This window comes from Electrona antarctica, assembly GCF_951216825.1.
Source record: "Electrona antarctica genome assembly, chromosome: 11".
In the NCBI taxonomy this organism is placed as follows: Eukaryota; Metazoa; Chordata; class Actinopteri; order Myctophiformes; family Myctophidae; genus Electrona; species Electrona antarctica.
The window spans coordinates 1361877-1379128 of NC_136792.1; the positions used below are offsets into that span (position 1 = coordinate 1361877).

The window sequence follows — 17252 nt, forward strand, 5'->3', positions numbered from 1 at the left end:
AAATAGCAGACCTACAAAGCTCGTAGCGCGCCACTCGGTGGCGCGCTATGAGCTTGTAGATCTGCTATTTTTCAATAGCTAAATTATAACAATGTTTAAAACACCAAAAGGGGTTCCCGCCCAAAATGGGTTAACTGTCCTTTTGCGCAGATCACGCAAACCTCAGCAAAAAGAAAAGGACAATATCGATGGCCTCCAACTGTATCTGTCTAACTCTTAACTCACAATGCTTAGCTGCCCCACCCCATGCTGTCCCGTGTTGAACATCACTGTTCACCGCTTGACGCGGACCTTGGCGTAGACACAGTCGTCTTCTGTCGCCCGGTCAGCAGAGTTCTGTGAGGGCCGAGCTCCTGACACCTTGACCTCTCCGTACTCTACACTGTCTGCTGTCTTCTTCATCGCCGTCATCACCTGACCATACTCTACCTCCCCCTCTGCTGTCTTCATGTTCGTCTTGTTCTTCATCTGGAAGGCTGTGACGTCAGCATAGGTCACATCATCATCATCACCAGCAGCAGCAGCAGCTGTGTCTGTGGAGAGCAGAGGACACAAGTGCTATAGCTCTGGTCCATAGCTCTAATGCTCTGGTCCATAGCTCTAATGCTCTGGTCCATAGCTCTAATGCTCTGGTCCATAGCTCTAATGCTCTGGTCCATAGCTCTAATGCTCTGGTCCATAGCTCTAATGCTCTGGTCCATAGCTCTAATGCTCTGGTCCATAGCTCTAATGCTCTGGTCCACATAGCTCTAATGCATTTAGAGCTATGTTACCGATGACCTCCGGGGCTCGCATAAATGCAGACCGGCCTCTCGTCTTTTAGCGTAAATAAAAATAACGTTTTTTGCTACTCACCAATACAAAGGCGGGTTGTGTCATTAGAAAGCCTACTTTCCTTAGTGGAAGCACTCTGAGCCCCCCCCCCCCCCCCCCCCCATCCCCCCACCACACGTATAAAAGGTACTTTTTTGCCAAAAAGGGATTTGTTTTCCACCGGGAAAAGAATAATACTTTGAGTTACTCCACTGCTTCTGGGCCAAAAGTATACGTTTGGTGGGAGGACTTTGGTTCTAGAACTGGTTCCTTTTCCACCAAAACAACTCTGGTTCTAGAACTGGTTCCTTTTCCACCAAAACAACTCTGGTTCTAGAACTGGTTCCTTTTCCACCAAAACAACTCTGGTTCTAGAACTGGTTCCGTTCTAGATTCTTGGAACCTTGGTGCTTTCACGGAACCGGCGGCCATTTCTTGGTTCCATTTCCGAGCCAACTTTTATTGCTCTGAACTTCTGAACCAATTCATTTTCAGTGGGAAAACGTCATGGTTCAATATTAGGCAGGATAAAAGAACCGAAGTGGTTCAACCCAGTGGAAAAGGGTTTTTGATTGATTGAAATATGTATTAACAGTTTGCAGAATTACAGTACATTTCAAGCACAAACTCAATACAAAGGTTGTTAACTGTGGGTGGACGACCCAATTAAGCATTACGCTTGTTTACAAGAGGGTCCACCTTGTTCAATTCATCAAAACATTTAGAGACGTACAAATAGACACTTCTATATAGACAAAGAACAGAACAGGAATTCATCATAATGGAGGTAAAAAGGGAAAAGAAACATATACAGTGAGGGGGAAAAGGTGGGGGTTGGACGTGGGGGGGGGGGGATTCAGATTTTACGCCCTTGCATGAGGCCAAATGTCAAAAGTTAAGGCATTTTGGAATGAGGTCGATTACAAATAAGGCTTCTGAATTCTAACAGTTTTCTGAAAAACTGTTTCTATCCAGTGGTGCTCAAGCTTTTTCACGTCAAGGACCCCCAGAAACGTCTGTATTTGGCCACGGACCCCCATCTCAAAATACGGTGTTCCTGCAGGGACCCCCCAGAAGCAAAGATTTTAGCTAAAAATGTTCTCTCTGAAAGAATATATTCAAAGATTTGTTCCTCATTTTCACAAATTTTCAATTGTCAGAGTGCCGTGCCGCGCTACGAGCTTGTAGATCTGCTATTTTTTGAAAATTGTAGATCTGCTATTTTTCAATAGCTAAAGTAATAATGCTTGAAACACCAAAAGGGGTTCCCGTTCTGAATGTGTTCATATTCCGATCCAATGCTTTGAGGCACGTAAACCAGGATTATACTTGAATTGAGCATCCATATCAACTGTTAATTTGCATTAATCTGATCATGTCATTCTGAAGAAATACATATTGTCTTTGTGTGGTTTAATAACGCCGATGTGTGTCGCTTAATCATAGGTGTAAACATTCTTTACTATGGTAAATAAGGAGTCGTTGAGTCTACAGCAGGAAGGAACATTTTGGCATGAAACCTCAGAGAGGAACCCTCTTGTAGCTTTGTCTAATCTATCATTACACACTGAAGTAGTTGTGAAATATGCTACATGATTCACCATATACCAGTAGTTGTGAAATATGCTACATGATTCACCATATACCAGTAGTTGTGAAATATGCTACATGATTCACCATATACCAGTAGTTGTGAAATATGCTACATGATTCACCATATACCAGTAGTTGTGAAATATGCTACATGATTCACCATATACCAGTAGTTGTGAAATATGCTATATGATTCACCATATACCAGTAGTTGTGAAATATGCTATATGATTCACCATATACCAGTAGTTGTGAAATATGCTATATGATTCACCATATACCAGTAGTTGTGAAATATGCTACATGATTCACCATATACCAGTAGTTGTGAAATATGCTATATGATTCACCATATACCAGTAGTTGTGAAATATGCTATATGATTCACCATATACCAGTAGTTGTGAAATATGCTATATGATTCACCATATACCAGTAGTTGTGAAATATGCTATATGATTCACCATATACCAGTAGTTGTGAAATATGCTATATGATTCACCATATACCAGTAGTTGTGAAATATGCTATATGATTCACCATATACCAGTAGTTGTGAAATATGCTATATGATTCACCATATACCAGTAGTTGTGAAATATGCTATATGATTCACCATATACCACATTTGTAAACAGTCATGGTTCTCAACATGTTTAGTGTCAAGGACCCCCATTTATTTTTTTACGTAAGATTTTTATCCCACAATTTTGTAAACCCATTTTTTTCACCCAGTGTCACTAATGTAATCCTGGGCGCTACACTCTGCCAACCTGGGGAGAGCAACGGACTGACCTCATGCTTCCTTCACTGCATGAGGAGTCCAAGCCGCTTCTTTTCACCTGACAGGGAGGAGTTTTCCGGGTTGGACGTAGCGTGTGGTAGGAACACGTTATTCCAACCAGTTCCTTTCCCCTCCATCAGGCGCCCCGGCTGGCCAGGAGGAGGCAGTTTTAGAGACCAGGATTACTGCATGTTTTTTGTGAGGGTACCTACAGTACCCTATAGGAGACACGGGGAGAACATGCAAACTCCACACAGAAAGGCCCTTTCGCCAACCCCGCCTCGCGTATGGGCACTGATGACGCGGAGGAGGGAACACGCCCCCGGTGCCCACAGCATCCCCAGCGGGATTCGAACCCAGGATCTTCTAGCTGAGAGGCGGCAATGCTACCGGTTGCGAGCACGGAATGTGATGTATGATGGTGTATAAACCATTCTGGGCGGGAACCCCTTTTGGTGTTAGCATTATGTTATGCTTTAGCTATTGAAAAATAGCAGATCTGCAAGCTCGTAGCGCGCCACCGAGTGGCGCGCTACGAGCTTGTAGGTCTGCTATTTTTGAAAAATCAAAGAACGACTGACATAGAAACATAGCTTTTTCAGAAAACTGTCAGGATGTAGAAGACATTTTTAGAATCTGATCTCAGGTCAAAATGGGATAATGATAAGAGTGCCCCTCATTTCACACAAGTATGATTTGTTTTAAATGATCTCTGGGACTCTAATCTACACTGAACAATCATCAGTTCATTAAACCCAGTGAGTGTACAACTTGGAAGCAACTGGACCAATATGTATAAGCAAGGGTCCATTTGGTCCCATTTCCATATTCTCAGAGTTACAGACCTGTAGGCTACAACTCATCAAAGACCCCATAGGGACCCCACCACTCCTACTGTACTCTCCTAGACCAGGACATGTGTCACGTTCCCCCAGGCTTTCATTTGTTGAGCCAAACACGAACGGAATTATAAGCCTGGGTACCGAGGATAGGTTTATACTGAGAAAGAGGAAGAGGTTGGACATAATGCTGACTCATTACCAAGCTGTTCTCATGAAGAAAACGCTGAGTCAGTTAATGTTACAGTTATAGTTATTACAGAATGTCCTAATGGAAACAAGTTTTCCTCCTGACATACTGTATCTTTTGGGGAAAGATTTACATATTTTACATACAGTAGGCCTACCGTTAATATGATAAAAGCAGAGTAATCTAGTAAGAGAGTGGCGACACGCTTTGATCTCGCCGCAAAGCGGGTGCCTTATGGGCTATAGTTCCAAACATTGGAACTATCCCATGAGATAGAATGAGCACTTCCGCATTCCATTGTTACAATGGAAGTCAACGCTAGTTACTAGATTACACTCTTACTACAGTTGGAGGCCATCGATATTGTCGAGCTTGTAGGTCTGCTATTTTTGAAAAATCGTGAAAATATTTATTTCAGAAAACTGGAGGATTTAGAAGGATTTTTTTATTTATTTTGAGGTCAGGCCTAAATGGGTCAAATAATAAGGGACAATATCGGTGGCACCCAACTGTAGATTACTCTACATAAAAACTGCTATGATGTCATTTAGGGGTGCCGTGTATGAAAAGGTTATTTAGTGGGTGGTGACCTGAGACAAAGATGTCTGAGTGTCACCTTGGCTTTTAACCACTTCAACCATTATTTTAAACTTTAGCTATTGAAAAATAGCAGATCTACAAGCACATAGCACGTCACTGAGTGCTGTGCTATGAGCTTGCAGATCTGCTATCTTTGAGAAAGAAAACGTGAAAATGTGTGCAAATCTTTATAACGCTTTTAACTCAAATATTTGCTTCGGTGGGAGTCCCTGCCTGGAACAACATGTTTTGAGATGGGGGTCCCCCGGCCAATTACATAATTATTCTGTGGGTCCTTGACATGAAATGGTTGGAGAACCACTGATATAGAAACATAGCTGTCATGATATAGAAGACATTTTGTAGAATCTGGTGTCGGGTCTTAAAAGGTTAAAGTGATGTGATGTTAACTCACTCTGTTTCCGTAGAATCCTCACGTCTGCATAAGTCACATCTTGGCCTGCGGTATCTGTGGAGAAGACACAACATTTACATTGTTTACATTTTATGTAGCCATAGTCTTTTGAGTCAAATTTTAGTTTTAGTCATATACTTTGGTCATCTGGAATGTTTTAGCGTTTTAGTCGGCTACATATTGTAAGATTTTATTATTTGACTAAATGTACAGTTCATTTAGTCGACTAAAATGTATGTTGGCAGTACCTTGAGGACGACTAATTTTACACTTTGTTGCAGGCTGAAAATAACCGATCTGCAAGCTGTCTTCTATGTTCAGAGCACAACACCGGAGCACAACCAACATAAAATCGATTTGTTCTACTGGATCTCTGCTACTAGTCCCTCCCTGACATTTAGTTCTACTGGATCTCTGCTACTAGTCCCTCCCTGACATTTAGTTCTACTGGATCTCTGCTCCACTAGTCCCTCCCTGACATTTAGTTCTACTGGATCTCTGCTACTAGTCCCTCCCTGACATTTAGTTCTACTGGATCTCTGCTACTAGTCCCTCCCTGACATTTAGTTCTACTGGATCTCTGCTCCACTAGTCCCTCCCTGACATTTAGTTCTACTGGATCTCTGCTCCACTAGTCCCTCCCTGACATTTAGTTCTACTGGATCTCTTCTCCACTAGTCCCTCCCTGACATTTAGTTCTACTGGATCTCTGCTCCACTAGTCCCTCCCTGACATTTAGTTCTATTGGATCTCTGCTACTAGTCCCTCCCTGACATTTAGTTCTACTGGATCTCTGCTACTAGTCCCTCCCTGACATTTAGTTCTACTGGATCTCTGCTCCACTAGTCCCTCCCTGACATTTAGTTCTACTGGATCTCTTCTCCACTAGTCCCTCCCTGACATTTAGTTCTACTGGATCTCTGCTCCACTAGTCCCTCCCTAACATTTAGTTCTACTGGATCTCTTCTCCACTAGTCCCTCCCTGACATTTAGTTCTACTGGATCTCTTCTCCACTAGTCCCTCCCTGACATTTAGTTCTGCTGGATCTCTGCTCCACTAGTCCCTCCCTGACATTTAGTTCTACTGGATCTCTTCTCCACTAGTCCCTCCCTGACATTCAGTTCTACTGGATCTCTTCTCCACTAGTCCCTCCCTGACATTCAGTTCTACTGGATCTCTTCTCCACTAGTCCCTCCCTGACATTTAGTTCTACTGGATCTCTTCTCCACTAGTCCCTCCCTGACATTTAGTTCTACTGGATCTCTTCTCCACTAGTCCCTCCCTGACATTCAGTTCTACTGGATCTCTTCTCCACTAGTCCCTCCCTGACATTTAGTTCTACTGGATCTCTTCTCCACTAATCCCTCCCGGACATTTAGTTATACTGGATCTCTGCTCCACTAGTCCCTCCCTGACATTTAGTTCTACTGGATCTCTGCTCCACTAGTCCCTCCCTGACATTTAGTTCTACTGGATCTCTGCTCCACTAGTCCCTCCCTGACATTTAGTTATACGATTATATTAATATTAATAGTAATATCTACTGGAGGCCATAAACCATCCATCCTAAACATATTAATATCTACTGGAGGCCATAAACCATCCATCCTAAACATATTAATATCTACTGGAGGCCATAAACCATCCATCCTAAACATATTAATATCTACTGGAGGCCATAAACCATCCATCCTAAACATATTAATATCTACTGGAGGCCATAAACCATCCATCCTAAACAAACGGAATATGTCAAAAATAAAGAAACAAAAAGGCTTGATAAAGACCTCGTTTTGTAACAGTGGATTTCTTCTTCTTCTTCTTCTTCTTCTTCTTCTGAGAGCAGTAGATTCCAACACCGACCACCAGGAGGAGCAGTAGAGCTGCCAGAGAACCAGCTATGTATGGGAGGAACTCTGCAGTGAGGGGAAAAGTATTCACAGCTTTTACTTAACCCGTTTAGACCCGAGGACCATTCTACAAATTGTGGCTCCATTTTCGTCACCGCTAAACCCCTTATCCCTAAACTTCTTTGCCTTTTTTTTTTTTTTTTTTACTATTTTGCAAAACATTTTTAATAGCTAAAATGGCCAGTCTACAAGCTCACAACGTGTCAATGTAGATCGACTAGTTGAACTATTCAAAAATGTTTTTCAAAATAGTAAAAAAGGCAAAGACGTTTAGGGATAAGGGGTTTAGCGGTGACAAAAATGGAGCCCAATGTCTCCTAAGTCCTGACAGTTTTCTGAAAAAACTATGTTTCTATGTCAGTCGTTCTCAAACTATTTCATGTCAAGGACCCCTAGAATTATATGTAATTGGCCGCCGACCCCCATCTGAAAATATGTTGTTCCAGGGACCCTCCAGGAAGCAAAGATTTGAGTTAAAAACGTTCGCTCTGAAAGAATATAATTATATTCAAAGATTTGCGCCACATTTTCACGATTTTACAAAAATAGCAGACCTACAAGTTCATAGCGCGGCACTCGGTGCCGCGCTATGAGCTTGTAGATCTGCTATTTTTCAACAGCTAAAGCATAACATAATGCTTAATTCTGGTAATCAGAATGTACTTGAGTACAAAAGTACTAAATGTAGGCTAAATGTTTTGTAATAATAATAATCCAAATATGCAAAGTAACTATAGTCAAATAATTGTAGTGGAGTGTAAATGGCCAAATACATAGTAGTGGAGGTCCTTGACAGGAATAACATGAGAAACACTGATGTACTGATGTAGCTACAGGGGTTCTCAACCCGTGGGTCGCGACCCCTCGGGGGGTCGCCAAATTATTTTGGGGGTCCCCAAATTATTATTTTTTTAACTGAATTGCTGGAAAATGGAAATGAAGGTGCACATAGTACATGCATACACCTCCCTAATGATTATATCTGGTTTCAGTATTTATTTATTATGGTGTATTGTCTCTATTATTAAAGTTATTGTAGCAGTCAATTTATATTGGGGGTCGGGAGGGGGCGGGGCGGGGGTCCCGAGACATTGCCAAAGCATTGCCGGGGGTCCCCGGCCAAAAACGTTGAGAACCCCTGGCCTACTATACTGATTCACACACATGCACGCATGTGTGTGCGCGCACAGCAGAACACCACAGATATAAAGTAATCATATGACCAACAATATGCAAGCAGAGGTAACAGGTACGGTCGCCCCTTTTCCATCTCGCCCCACTACTCTACCTATAGCTTAATTTAACATTGTTAAGTTCACTCTGTATATCCGCAGGCATAATATAGCATGATGATGCCATTACAAAACATGGGCTACATGGAAGAAATGTGCTTAATAAAACGAAATTAACTGCTAGAAGGTCCTAAATTAACTTAATTAAGCAGTCACCGTCTCTGTTTCATGTTATTCTTTCTTAAGTAGGCTATAGAGATCGACTACAATACAATCAAATAAATCTGTATACAAGATTTCAGAGAGGGAGGGAAATACTAAATTAACTGTTAACTACATTAACACATTTCGCGGGGGCGAGTTGGTAAATGGGTCGAGTCGTCTGGTATTCCAAGCAGAACAGCACAGCAATGAAAGTATACTCATAATGAATAGAACCTCTCATATGCAAGCAGAACTCCACAGTAATGACAGTATATAATGTACAGAACCACTCATATATGCAAGCAGAACTCCACAGTAATGACACTGACGTGCTTTCAGAACTTACTAAAGAACCATACTTCCATGGGATGAGGGGCGGGGCTGGACGCCAGAGTGGTGGCCTGATTGGAGGAGGAGGAGGAGGAGGAGGAGCTAAAGGAGGAAGTGGCGTTCATGTCAAGGTCATTAACCAGGCTGGAACTCTCACCGGTTGTTGGTGATGATGATGATGATGATGATGATGATGACGGTGGTTGTGTTGTTGTTGTTATTGTTGTTGTTGTTGTTGTTGTCGTCAGAGCGGGACATGAGGTGTCGTTTAGAGACACCCATCCCATGTGTGTCCCGTTGGAGGAGGTGCAGTTGATGAATCTGAAGCCTAACAGACAGAACATGGATGCTGTTAGTATGGAAACTACTTAGGCCCGACTCACACCTTTACATCTAGCATACAACATTGATGCATGCTTGTTGTATGAGATGTATAGCTGATGCAAGCTCGCAATGCATTTCCAATGGGAGTCACATGGTTTGACACAACATTTGTGTTGTATGGCTTTCGGCTGTGTTTTGACTGCCCCCCTCCCCCTCATACAACACAAATGTTGTGTCAAACCATGTGACTCCCATTGGAAATGCATTGCGAGCTTGCATCAGCTATACATCTGTTACAACAAGCATACATCAATCTGTTGCGACCGTGTGAGTCGCCCCTTAGACCTGACGACGATTCTATATGAATGTCTTCCAAATCCTGACAGTTTTCTGAAAAACCCATGTTTCTGTGTCAGTGGTTCTCAAACTATTTCATGTCAAGGACCCCTAGAATTATATGTATTTGGCCGCCGACCCCCATCTGAATATATGTTGTTCCAAGGACCCCCTTAGAAGCAAAGACTTGAGTTAAAATCGTTCGCATTTTTACGATTTTTCCAAAAAGAGCAGATCTACAAGCTCGTAGCGCGGCACTCGGTGCCGCGCTACGAACTTGTAGATCTGCTATTTTTCAACAGCTAAAGCATAACATAATGCTTGAAACACCAAAAGGGGTTCCCGCCCAGAATGGGTTTCAACACGTCTCTATAGACAAATCCACGTCATAGCTTCGGTGTCACTATCGGCGCAGGCACACTTTAGCGCCACGAAAGATGCCAAAAAGCCGCGAGCGGCAGGCGTCTCTTCCGGGTCTTTAGACAGCTGGTGGATAGAAATGAAGCTCTTCTTGGCATTTCTTGTGAAAGGGTCAAAGGAAAATGTCCCACTGAAAACCGAAGGGAAAGCCTGAACATACACTTTGCAGAAACAAACCATTCATACCGGCAGTTTTATCTAGAGGACTTTAGACAGGCGCGTGAAAACAAAGCAACGTGATGAATAACCCAAACAACAAACTAAAGCAGAACACACTATAGGTTATTATACATGTACTGCCATGTTCCACAGTATCATTTACAATCATGTTCAGTCTCACCGGGACATGCAGTGATGTTCTCCGTAGCAGCAGCACGGCTGACTCCGTTGCTGACGTCACACATCAGGAGTCCAGAGAGACCCTGTGTGTCAGAGGCAAGGTTATTAGCCTGGGTTCCAGAGGCAAGGTTATTAGCCTGGGTTCCAGAGGCAAGGTTATTAGCCTGGGTTCCAGAGGCAAGGTTATTAGCCTGGGTTCCAGAGGCAAGGTTATTAGCCTGGGTTCCAGAGGCAAGGTTATTAGCCTGGGTTCCAGAGGAGAGGTTATTAGCCTGGGTTCCAGAGGCAAGGTTATTAGCCTGGGTTCCAGAGGCAAGGTTATTAGCCTGGGTTCAGAGGCAAGGTTATTAGCCTGGGTTCAGAGGCAGGTTATTAGCCTGGGTTCCAGAGGCAAGGTTATTAGCCTGGGTTCCAGAGGCAAGGTTATTAGCCTGGGTTCCAGAGGCAAGGTTATTAGCCTGGGTTCCAGAGGCAAGGTTATTAGCCTGGGTTCCAGAGGCAAGGTTATTAGCCTGGGTTCCAGAGGCAAGGTTATTAGCCTGGGTTCCAGAGGAGAGGTTATTAGCCTGGGTTCCAGAGGCAAGGTTATTAGCCTGGGTTCCAGAGGCAAGGTTATTAGCCTGGGTTCCAGAGGCAAGGTTATTAGCCTGGGTTCCAGAGGCAAGGTTATTAGCCTGGGTTCCAGAGGCAAGGTTATTAGCCTGGGTTCCAGAGGCAAGGTTATTAGCCTGGGTTCCAGAGGCAAGGTTATTAGCCTGGGTTCCAGAGGCAAGGTTATTAGCCTGGGTTCAGAGGCAAGGTTATTAGCCTGGGTTCCAGAGGCAAGGTTATTAGCCTGGGTTCCAGAGGCAAGGTTATTAGCCTGGGTTCCAGCGGCTCTGAAATGTCACTTCGCATGACTTGCGAAGTGACATTTCAGACCCACTGGAACGCAGCGAATCAGGCTGGAACCCATGCAGTCTACAAGGTTATAATAGTTTGGGATTTTTCATTATAGTTTAGTTTTAGTTAGTTTTGATGTTTGATGTTTTGTATTAGTTTCTTAGATGCTTAGTTTTAGTTTAGTTTAGTTTTATTGTTCATTGCAACACATAAGTCAGGTGCAGGATTGCAAAGGGCCAAAGTGTTGTGTAATATAAAAAGATAGCATTAAAAAAAAAAGAAAACTAATGGCACTTTGTCTATCATTTCAGATAATTTTGTAAACACACAATACAGTTTAAGTTAGTTATCGTCTTAGTTTTTATTTTATTTTATTTTATTTTTAGTTTGTCTTCTACATCCTGACAGTTTTCTGAAAAAGCTATGTTTCTATGTCAGTCGTTCTTCGATTTTTCAAAAATAGCAGACCTACAAGCATAGCATAATGCTAACACCAAAAGGGGTTCCCGCCCAAAATGGGTTAACTACTATACTAACCTGTGTCAGAGTGATGTTCTGGGTGATGTTCTGAGTGGTGTTCTGGGTGTCCTGACGTCCTCCAGAGAAGAGCTGGTTGTCTGTCAGAGGTTGTCCGTCCAGAGTCCAGTTGTACTGGACACTGTCCCCGTCACAGGAGCAGGACAGCCTCATCTGTCCTTGGGACAGACACTCAGAGGACAGCGTAGGAGAGGACACTGGGGCTGGAGGACACACAGTCAAAAAACACAGTGAAAGACCAGAAAATCGATGCAATAGGCTATGGTCAGACATATGTATGTTACCATATACCGGTAACACCGTGATTTATTTAGACTTTTTATGTTAGTGTTAGTGCTGCATTAATGCATTTTATTCACATTTCTTCAAGGAAAACAACTTATAATATAAATGTATTTAATATAAATGTATTTGATAAATATTTCAATTAAATATTTCTAAATGTATTTTATTTTGAATTAATGCATAGCAATTAATCATGAAATGATGAATTGAAAGCCGCAAAGCTGCACTTGACATGAAACTGCAGATGTTCTCTCAGAGCTGAACAGTTTATATGATGTGTTTTATCAGTTGTAACATCAGTTTTAATTTGTAACACTTTACCTTGAACAGACAGATCGAGGTGTTTAGTTTCAATGAGAGCTCCCTTCTTGAAGATGTCAAGAACATAGTGAGCTTCATCATTCTTTGTGACGTCCCTCATCCCAAACGTTCCATTACTACCATTCAAGTATGATCTGTTTTTGTATGGTGTATCAGGCCTAAACTCTTTCTTAAAGACAAATACTGTGCCCTTTCCCTCTATTGACCATTTGTATTCAAGTCCTGTCTCAATCCTGTCCACCAGGCGTAGTTCAACGGTCCCCCCCAGGGGTGCAAAACACTGCGTTCCATCCTGTCTGGCGTCACAGTGGAGGGTCTGCTCACCTGAGGAGAGATATAGTTCAATGTTATAAATAATGAGTTCAATTAGCACATTTACAGTTTCTACACTGTAACGTCATTTTACCATATATGCTGACATCGAGGTTTTGAACTTAATTTCCAGCGTGATGCACATTCGAGTCTTGTGTAAAAGAGAAACAAGGCTGTGAAAACGGCCACTGAATGGGAATCATTTCAACACAGACTGAAAAAGGAGAGAGGCCGCACAGCTCGTAGTCACGATGCCATCAAAATCTCTATTTTTCCAACGTTTCCTTCTTCAGGGAATGACATACAAGGAGTTACACCAGATATTTATAAGGAATGGGACAAGGGATCAGGGAGTGTCCTCAATCAGGCCAACACCCAAAGTGGGTGATTGGTTGCTGGCTACACAAACTTTATTTGTACATCATATATAGAACAATATGCAAAAACGACATCAAAATAGAAAATAGTCAATAGAAAAATATGTATATCTGGTGTAACTCCTTGTATGTCATTCCCTGAAGAAGGCAACTTGTTGCCAAAACGTTGGAAAAATAGAGATTTTGATGGCATCGTGACTACGAGCTGTGCGGCCTCTCTCCTTTCTCAGTCATAGTTATCTCCTGCGGTCAGCACCTCCCCACTACTGGTGTGTGCTCCTACCTTCCTGTTTGTTTGAATCATTTCAACGCAGAAATAAATACTTAGTCATTGACTAGTACTCGCTCACCCGATAAAGTCATAAGGGTGGGAACTGAGTAAGGGGAACCTCCCACCAAACCCTGCACCTGTGCTGTGTGTCTGCTAAATATCATTATTGTACATTGTTTGTGTGGGTTTGTCTCCCAGCAGTGCTTGTAATATACACTGTATAGGCTCCAGTAAGGCCTGCCACTAATCCAACTCCTTCCCCGGAGTCTCTTTTTGTCTTTTTGTCCTCCACTTCGCAGTTCCGTGGACCTCTAATATTAACCCCCAACTGACTGCCGAGTGTGACCGTGGACCAGGCCACTTCATGGAGCCCAGCAGTCTCCCAGCAGTGCTTGTAATATACACTGTATAGGCTCCAGTAAGGCCTGCCACTAACCCAACATCCGGGGAATCCTTCCCCGGAGTCTCTTTTTGTCCTCCACTTCGCAGTTCCGTGGACCTCTAATATTAACCCCTAACTGACTGCCGAGTGTGACCGTGGACCAGGCCACTTCATGGAGCCCACCAGAAGTGTGACCGTGGACCCGGCCTCACAGTGCACGACCTGGACCAGATGTGGACCAGGCCCCTCCATGGAGCCCACCCTGTCTATCTCTCTTCTATTCTTTCTTCCTATTCCCCTCTATGGGTCTGTAACTCATGCAGAGAGTGTACAAATGGAACCAAATGGACCCGTTCCATTTGTACACTCAGAGTTAAATTAACAGCGGTTTTAAAATATAAATTGGGGTACCAGAGATAGAAATGCCATTAAATCGGGGGGTTCGTAGCATAATGCGTGTGAAACTGGGGGGTCCATGAAATGAATATGTCTCGGAATCACTGCTAGAGCCGTAAAAATCCTCCCTTATCGGGGTCACTGGCACATGTTTTCAAATGGGGGGTCTGTGGCGTAATAAATGTTGATTTGAGGGTCCTTGACACGAAAAAAGTTTGGGAACCACTCACATAAACAACTAATTATTATTATTAGTAGTAAGACATAATAGTGAATATGAATAATGCATTAAATAGTAAATAAATGATCTTCTCACCATGAGACAGTCCAACTGTCATCATCATCATCGTCAGTAGTAGAACCACCACAGTCTCCATGTGTCCTGATGGACAGAGAGAGAGAAGGTTGGAGGCAGGGGTAGAAAAAAGTACTCACAATCTTTACTTATCCCATTCTGGGGCGGGAACGCCTTTTGGTGTTTCAAGCATTATGTTGTACTTTTAGCTATTGGAAAATATCAGATCTACAAGCTCGTAGCGCGCCACCGAGTGGCGCGCTACGAGCTTGTAGCTCTGGTATTTTTGAAAGATCGTGGCGCAAATCGTGGCGCAAATCTTTGAATGTATATTCTTTCAGAGCGAACGTTTTTAACTCAAATCTTTGCTTCCGGGGGGGGGGGGGGGTCCCTGGAACGACATATTTTCAGATGGGGGTCGGCAGCCAATTACATATGCTTTTTGGGGTCCTTGACATGAAATATTGAGCACCACTGATACAGAAACAGGTTTTTCAGAAAACTGTCAGGAGAAGACTTTTTCTCTTATTTTCGACGTCAGGCCTAAATGGGTTAAGTAAGTAAAACACTCCGTTAGTCAAAGTCAATTTAAAATGTACTTGAGTAAAAGTACAAAAGTATTGCTATCAACATTTAAGTACAATAGGTTAAAAGTGCTCATGATGCAGAATATTCAAATGTTTACAAATACTTTTGAAAATAACTGACTCACAATGTGTGACACTGTGACAAATTGTGAGCTTGTAGAAATGTGTTGAACTGTTTAATGTACCGTATGTTTTGTAATAATAATCTAAATCTATAAATAAGTAGGCTATATAGTAACTAAAGTTTTCAAATAAACGTAGTGAAGTATAAAAGTGCAAAAGTTGCATCCGGAGATGTAGTGGGAGTAGAAGTAAAAGTATTGGAACTACGCAAGTAAAGTATACACATACCTCCAAAATTGTACTTAAGTACAGTACTTAAGTAAATGTACTTAGTTACTTTTCCACCGCTGGTCGTGCATGGGCCGTAGAGGTCAGAGGTGGAGGAATGGAGAGTCCGTTATAGTCCGTCAGTCCGTGGCTCTCCCGGGAGGGCGTGTAGAGTCCAGGGTTACATCAGATAAATGACACTGGGTAGAAACAAAAAATGGGGTTGCGAAACCGTGAGATAAACATCTAAAGAGAGAGGTGTTGCTCCGAATTCACATCAACTGACAGATTCAACATGGAGCCAGACGCTACGCAAGGCAAACCCTACAGAGGCAAAGCCCTTTCTGCACCTCAACCAATCACTATAGCCTATAATACATCGGCCACACAGGATTCTGACCAATGACACAACATGTGGTGTTGGTTCGGCTGGTGCGTTTCTGAGGAAAGAGGAAGTGGAACCTCCTTTCGTGAAGAAAGAATAAATGTTGTCTGGAGGGTTTTTAATGTTGAAAACAAGAAGTAAAAAAGGAGAAGAAGAGTTGGCAGAGGTGCGGTCACATGACTGACTGAAACAGACTCCAGTAGAACTCTTGAAATTAAACTTACTGAATATTAAAACCTAGGGGTGGGTGGGCAACTTTGACGATGGAGAGGGCCACTATATTTCCACACTCACTCCAGAGGGCCACTATATTTCCACACTCACTCCAGATGGCCACTATATTTCCACACTCACTCCAGATGGCCACGTTGCATATTACTGTCGTAGCAAAAAATAGCCGGTCCCCTTTTCATGACGACGACAGGCCCGGAAGATAATTCCCCTTTTCATGACGACGACAGGCCCGGAAGATAATTCCCCTTTTCATGACGACGACAGGCCCGGAAGATAATTCACCTTTTCATGATGACGACAGGCCCGGAAGATAATTCACCTTTTCATGATGACGACAGGCCCGGAAGATAATTCACCTTTTCATGATGACGACAGGCCCGGAAGATAATTCACCTTTTCATGACGACAGGCCCGGAAGATAATTCACCTTTTCATGACGACAGGCCCGGAAGATAATTCCCCTTTTCATGACGACGACAGGCCCGGAAGATAATTCACCTTTTCATGACGACGACAGGCCCGGAAGATAATTCACCTTTTCATGACGACGACAGGCCCGGAAGATAATTCACCTTTTCATGACGACGACAGGCCCGGAAGATAATTCACCTTTTCATGACGACGACAGGCCCGGAAGATAATTCACCTTTTCATGACGACGACAGGCCCGGAAGATAATTCACCTTTTCATGACGACAACAGGCCCGGAAGATAATTCACCTTTTCATGACGACGACGGGCCCGGAAGATAATTCACCTTTTCATGACGACGACAGGCCCGGAAGATAATTCCCTTTTCATGACGACGACAGGACCGGAAGATAATTCACCTTTTCATGACGACGACAGGCCCGGAAGTTAATTCCCTTTTCAGGACGACGACAGGCCCGGAAGATAATTCACCTTTTCATGACGACGACAGGCCCGGAAGATAATTCACCTTTTCATGACGACGACAGGCCCGGAAGATAATTCACCTTTTCATGACGACGACGGGCCCGGAAGATAATTCACCTTTTCATGACGACGACAGGCCCGGAAGATAATTCCCTTTTCATGACGACGACAGGACCGGAAGATAATTCACCTTTTCATGACGACGACAGGCCCGGAAGTTAATTCCCTTTTCAGGACGACGACAGGCCCGGAAGATAATTCACCTTTTCATGACGACAGGCCCGGAAAATAATTCCCTTTTCATGACGACGACAGGCCCGGAAGATAATTCCTTTTTCATGACGACAGGCCCGGAAAATAATTCACCTTTTCATGACGACGACAGGCCCGGAAGATAATTCACCTTTTCATGACGACAGGACCGGAAAATAATTCCCTTTTCATGACGACAA

The 17252-nt window shown here is 43.1% G+C and overlaps 1 protein-coding gene across 1 annotated transcript; it reads right to left on the reverse strand.

The window, feature by feature from the left end:
* Nucleotides 1-273: 273 nt before the first annotated feature.
* LOC306932971 (uncharacterized protein) lies at nucleotides 274-15442 on the reverse strand (the record flags this gene model as incomplete). Its single annotated transcript, XM_079514942.1, has 9 exons — nucleotides 15306-15442; nucleotides 14389-14454; nucleotides 12335-12658; nucleotides 11729-11931; nucleotides 10311-10392; nucleotides 8907-9218; nucleotides 7002-7130; nucleotides 5214-5267; nucleotides 274-533 (listed from the first exon to the last, which is right to left on the reverse strand). Exons 2-9 carry the CDS (start codon nucleotides 14447-14449, stop codon nucleotides 274-276), a joined length of 1425 nt encoding a protein of 474 aa, XP_079371068.1. The 5' UTR covers nucleotides 14450-14454; nucleotides 15306-15442.
* Between the last annotated feature and the right edge of the window lie 1810 nt (nucleotides 15443-17252).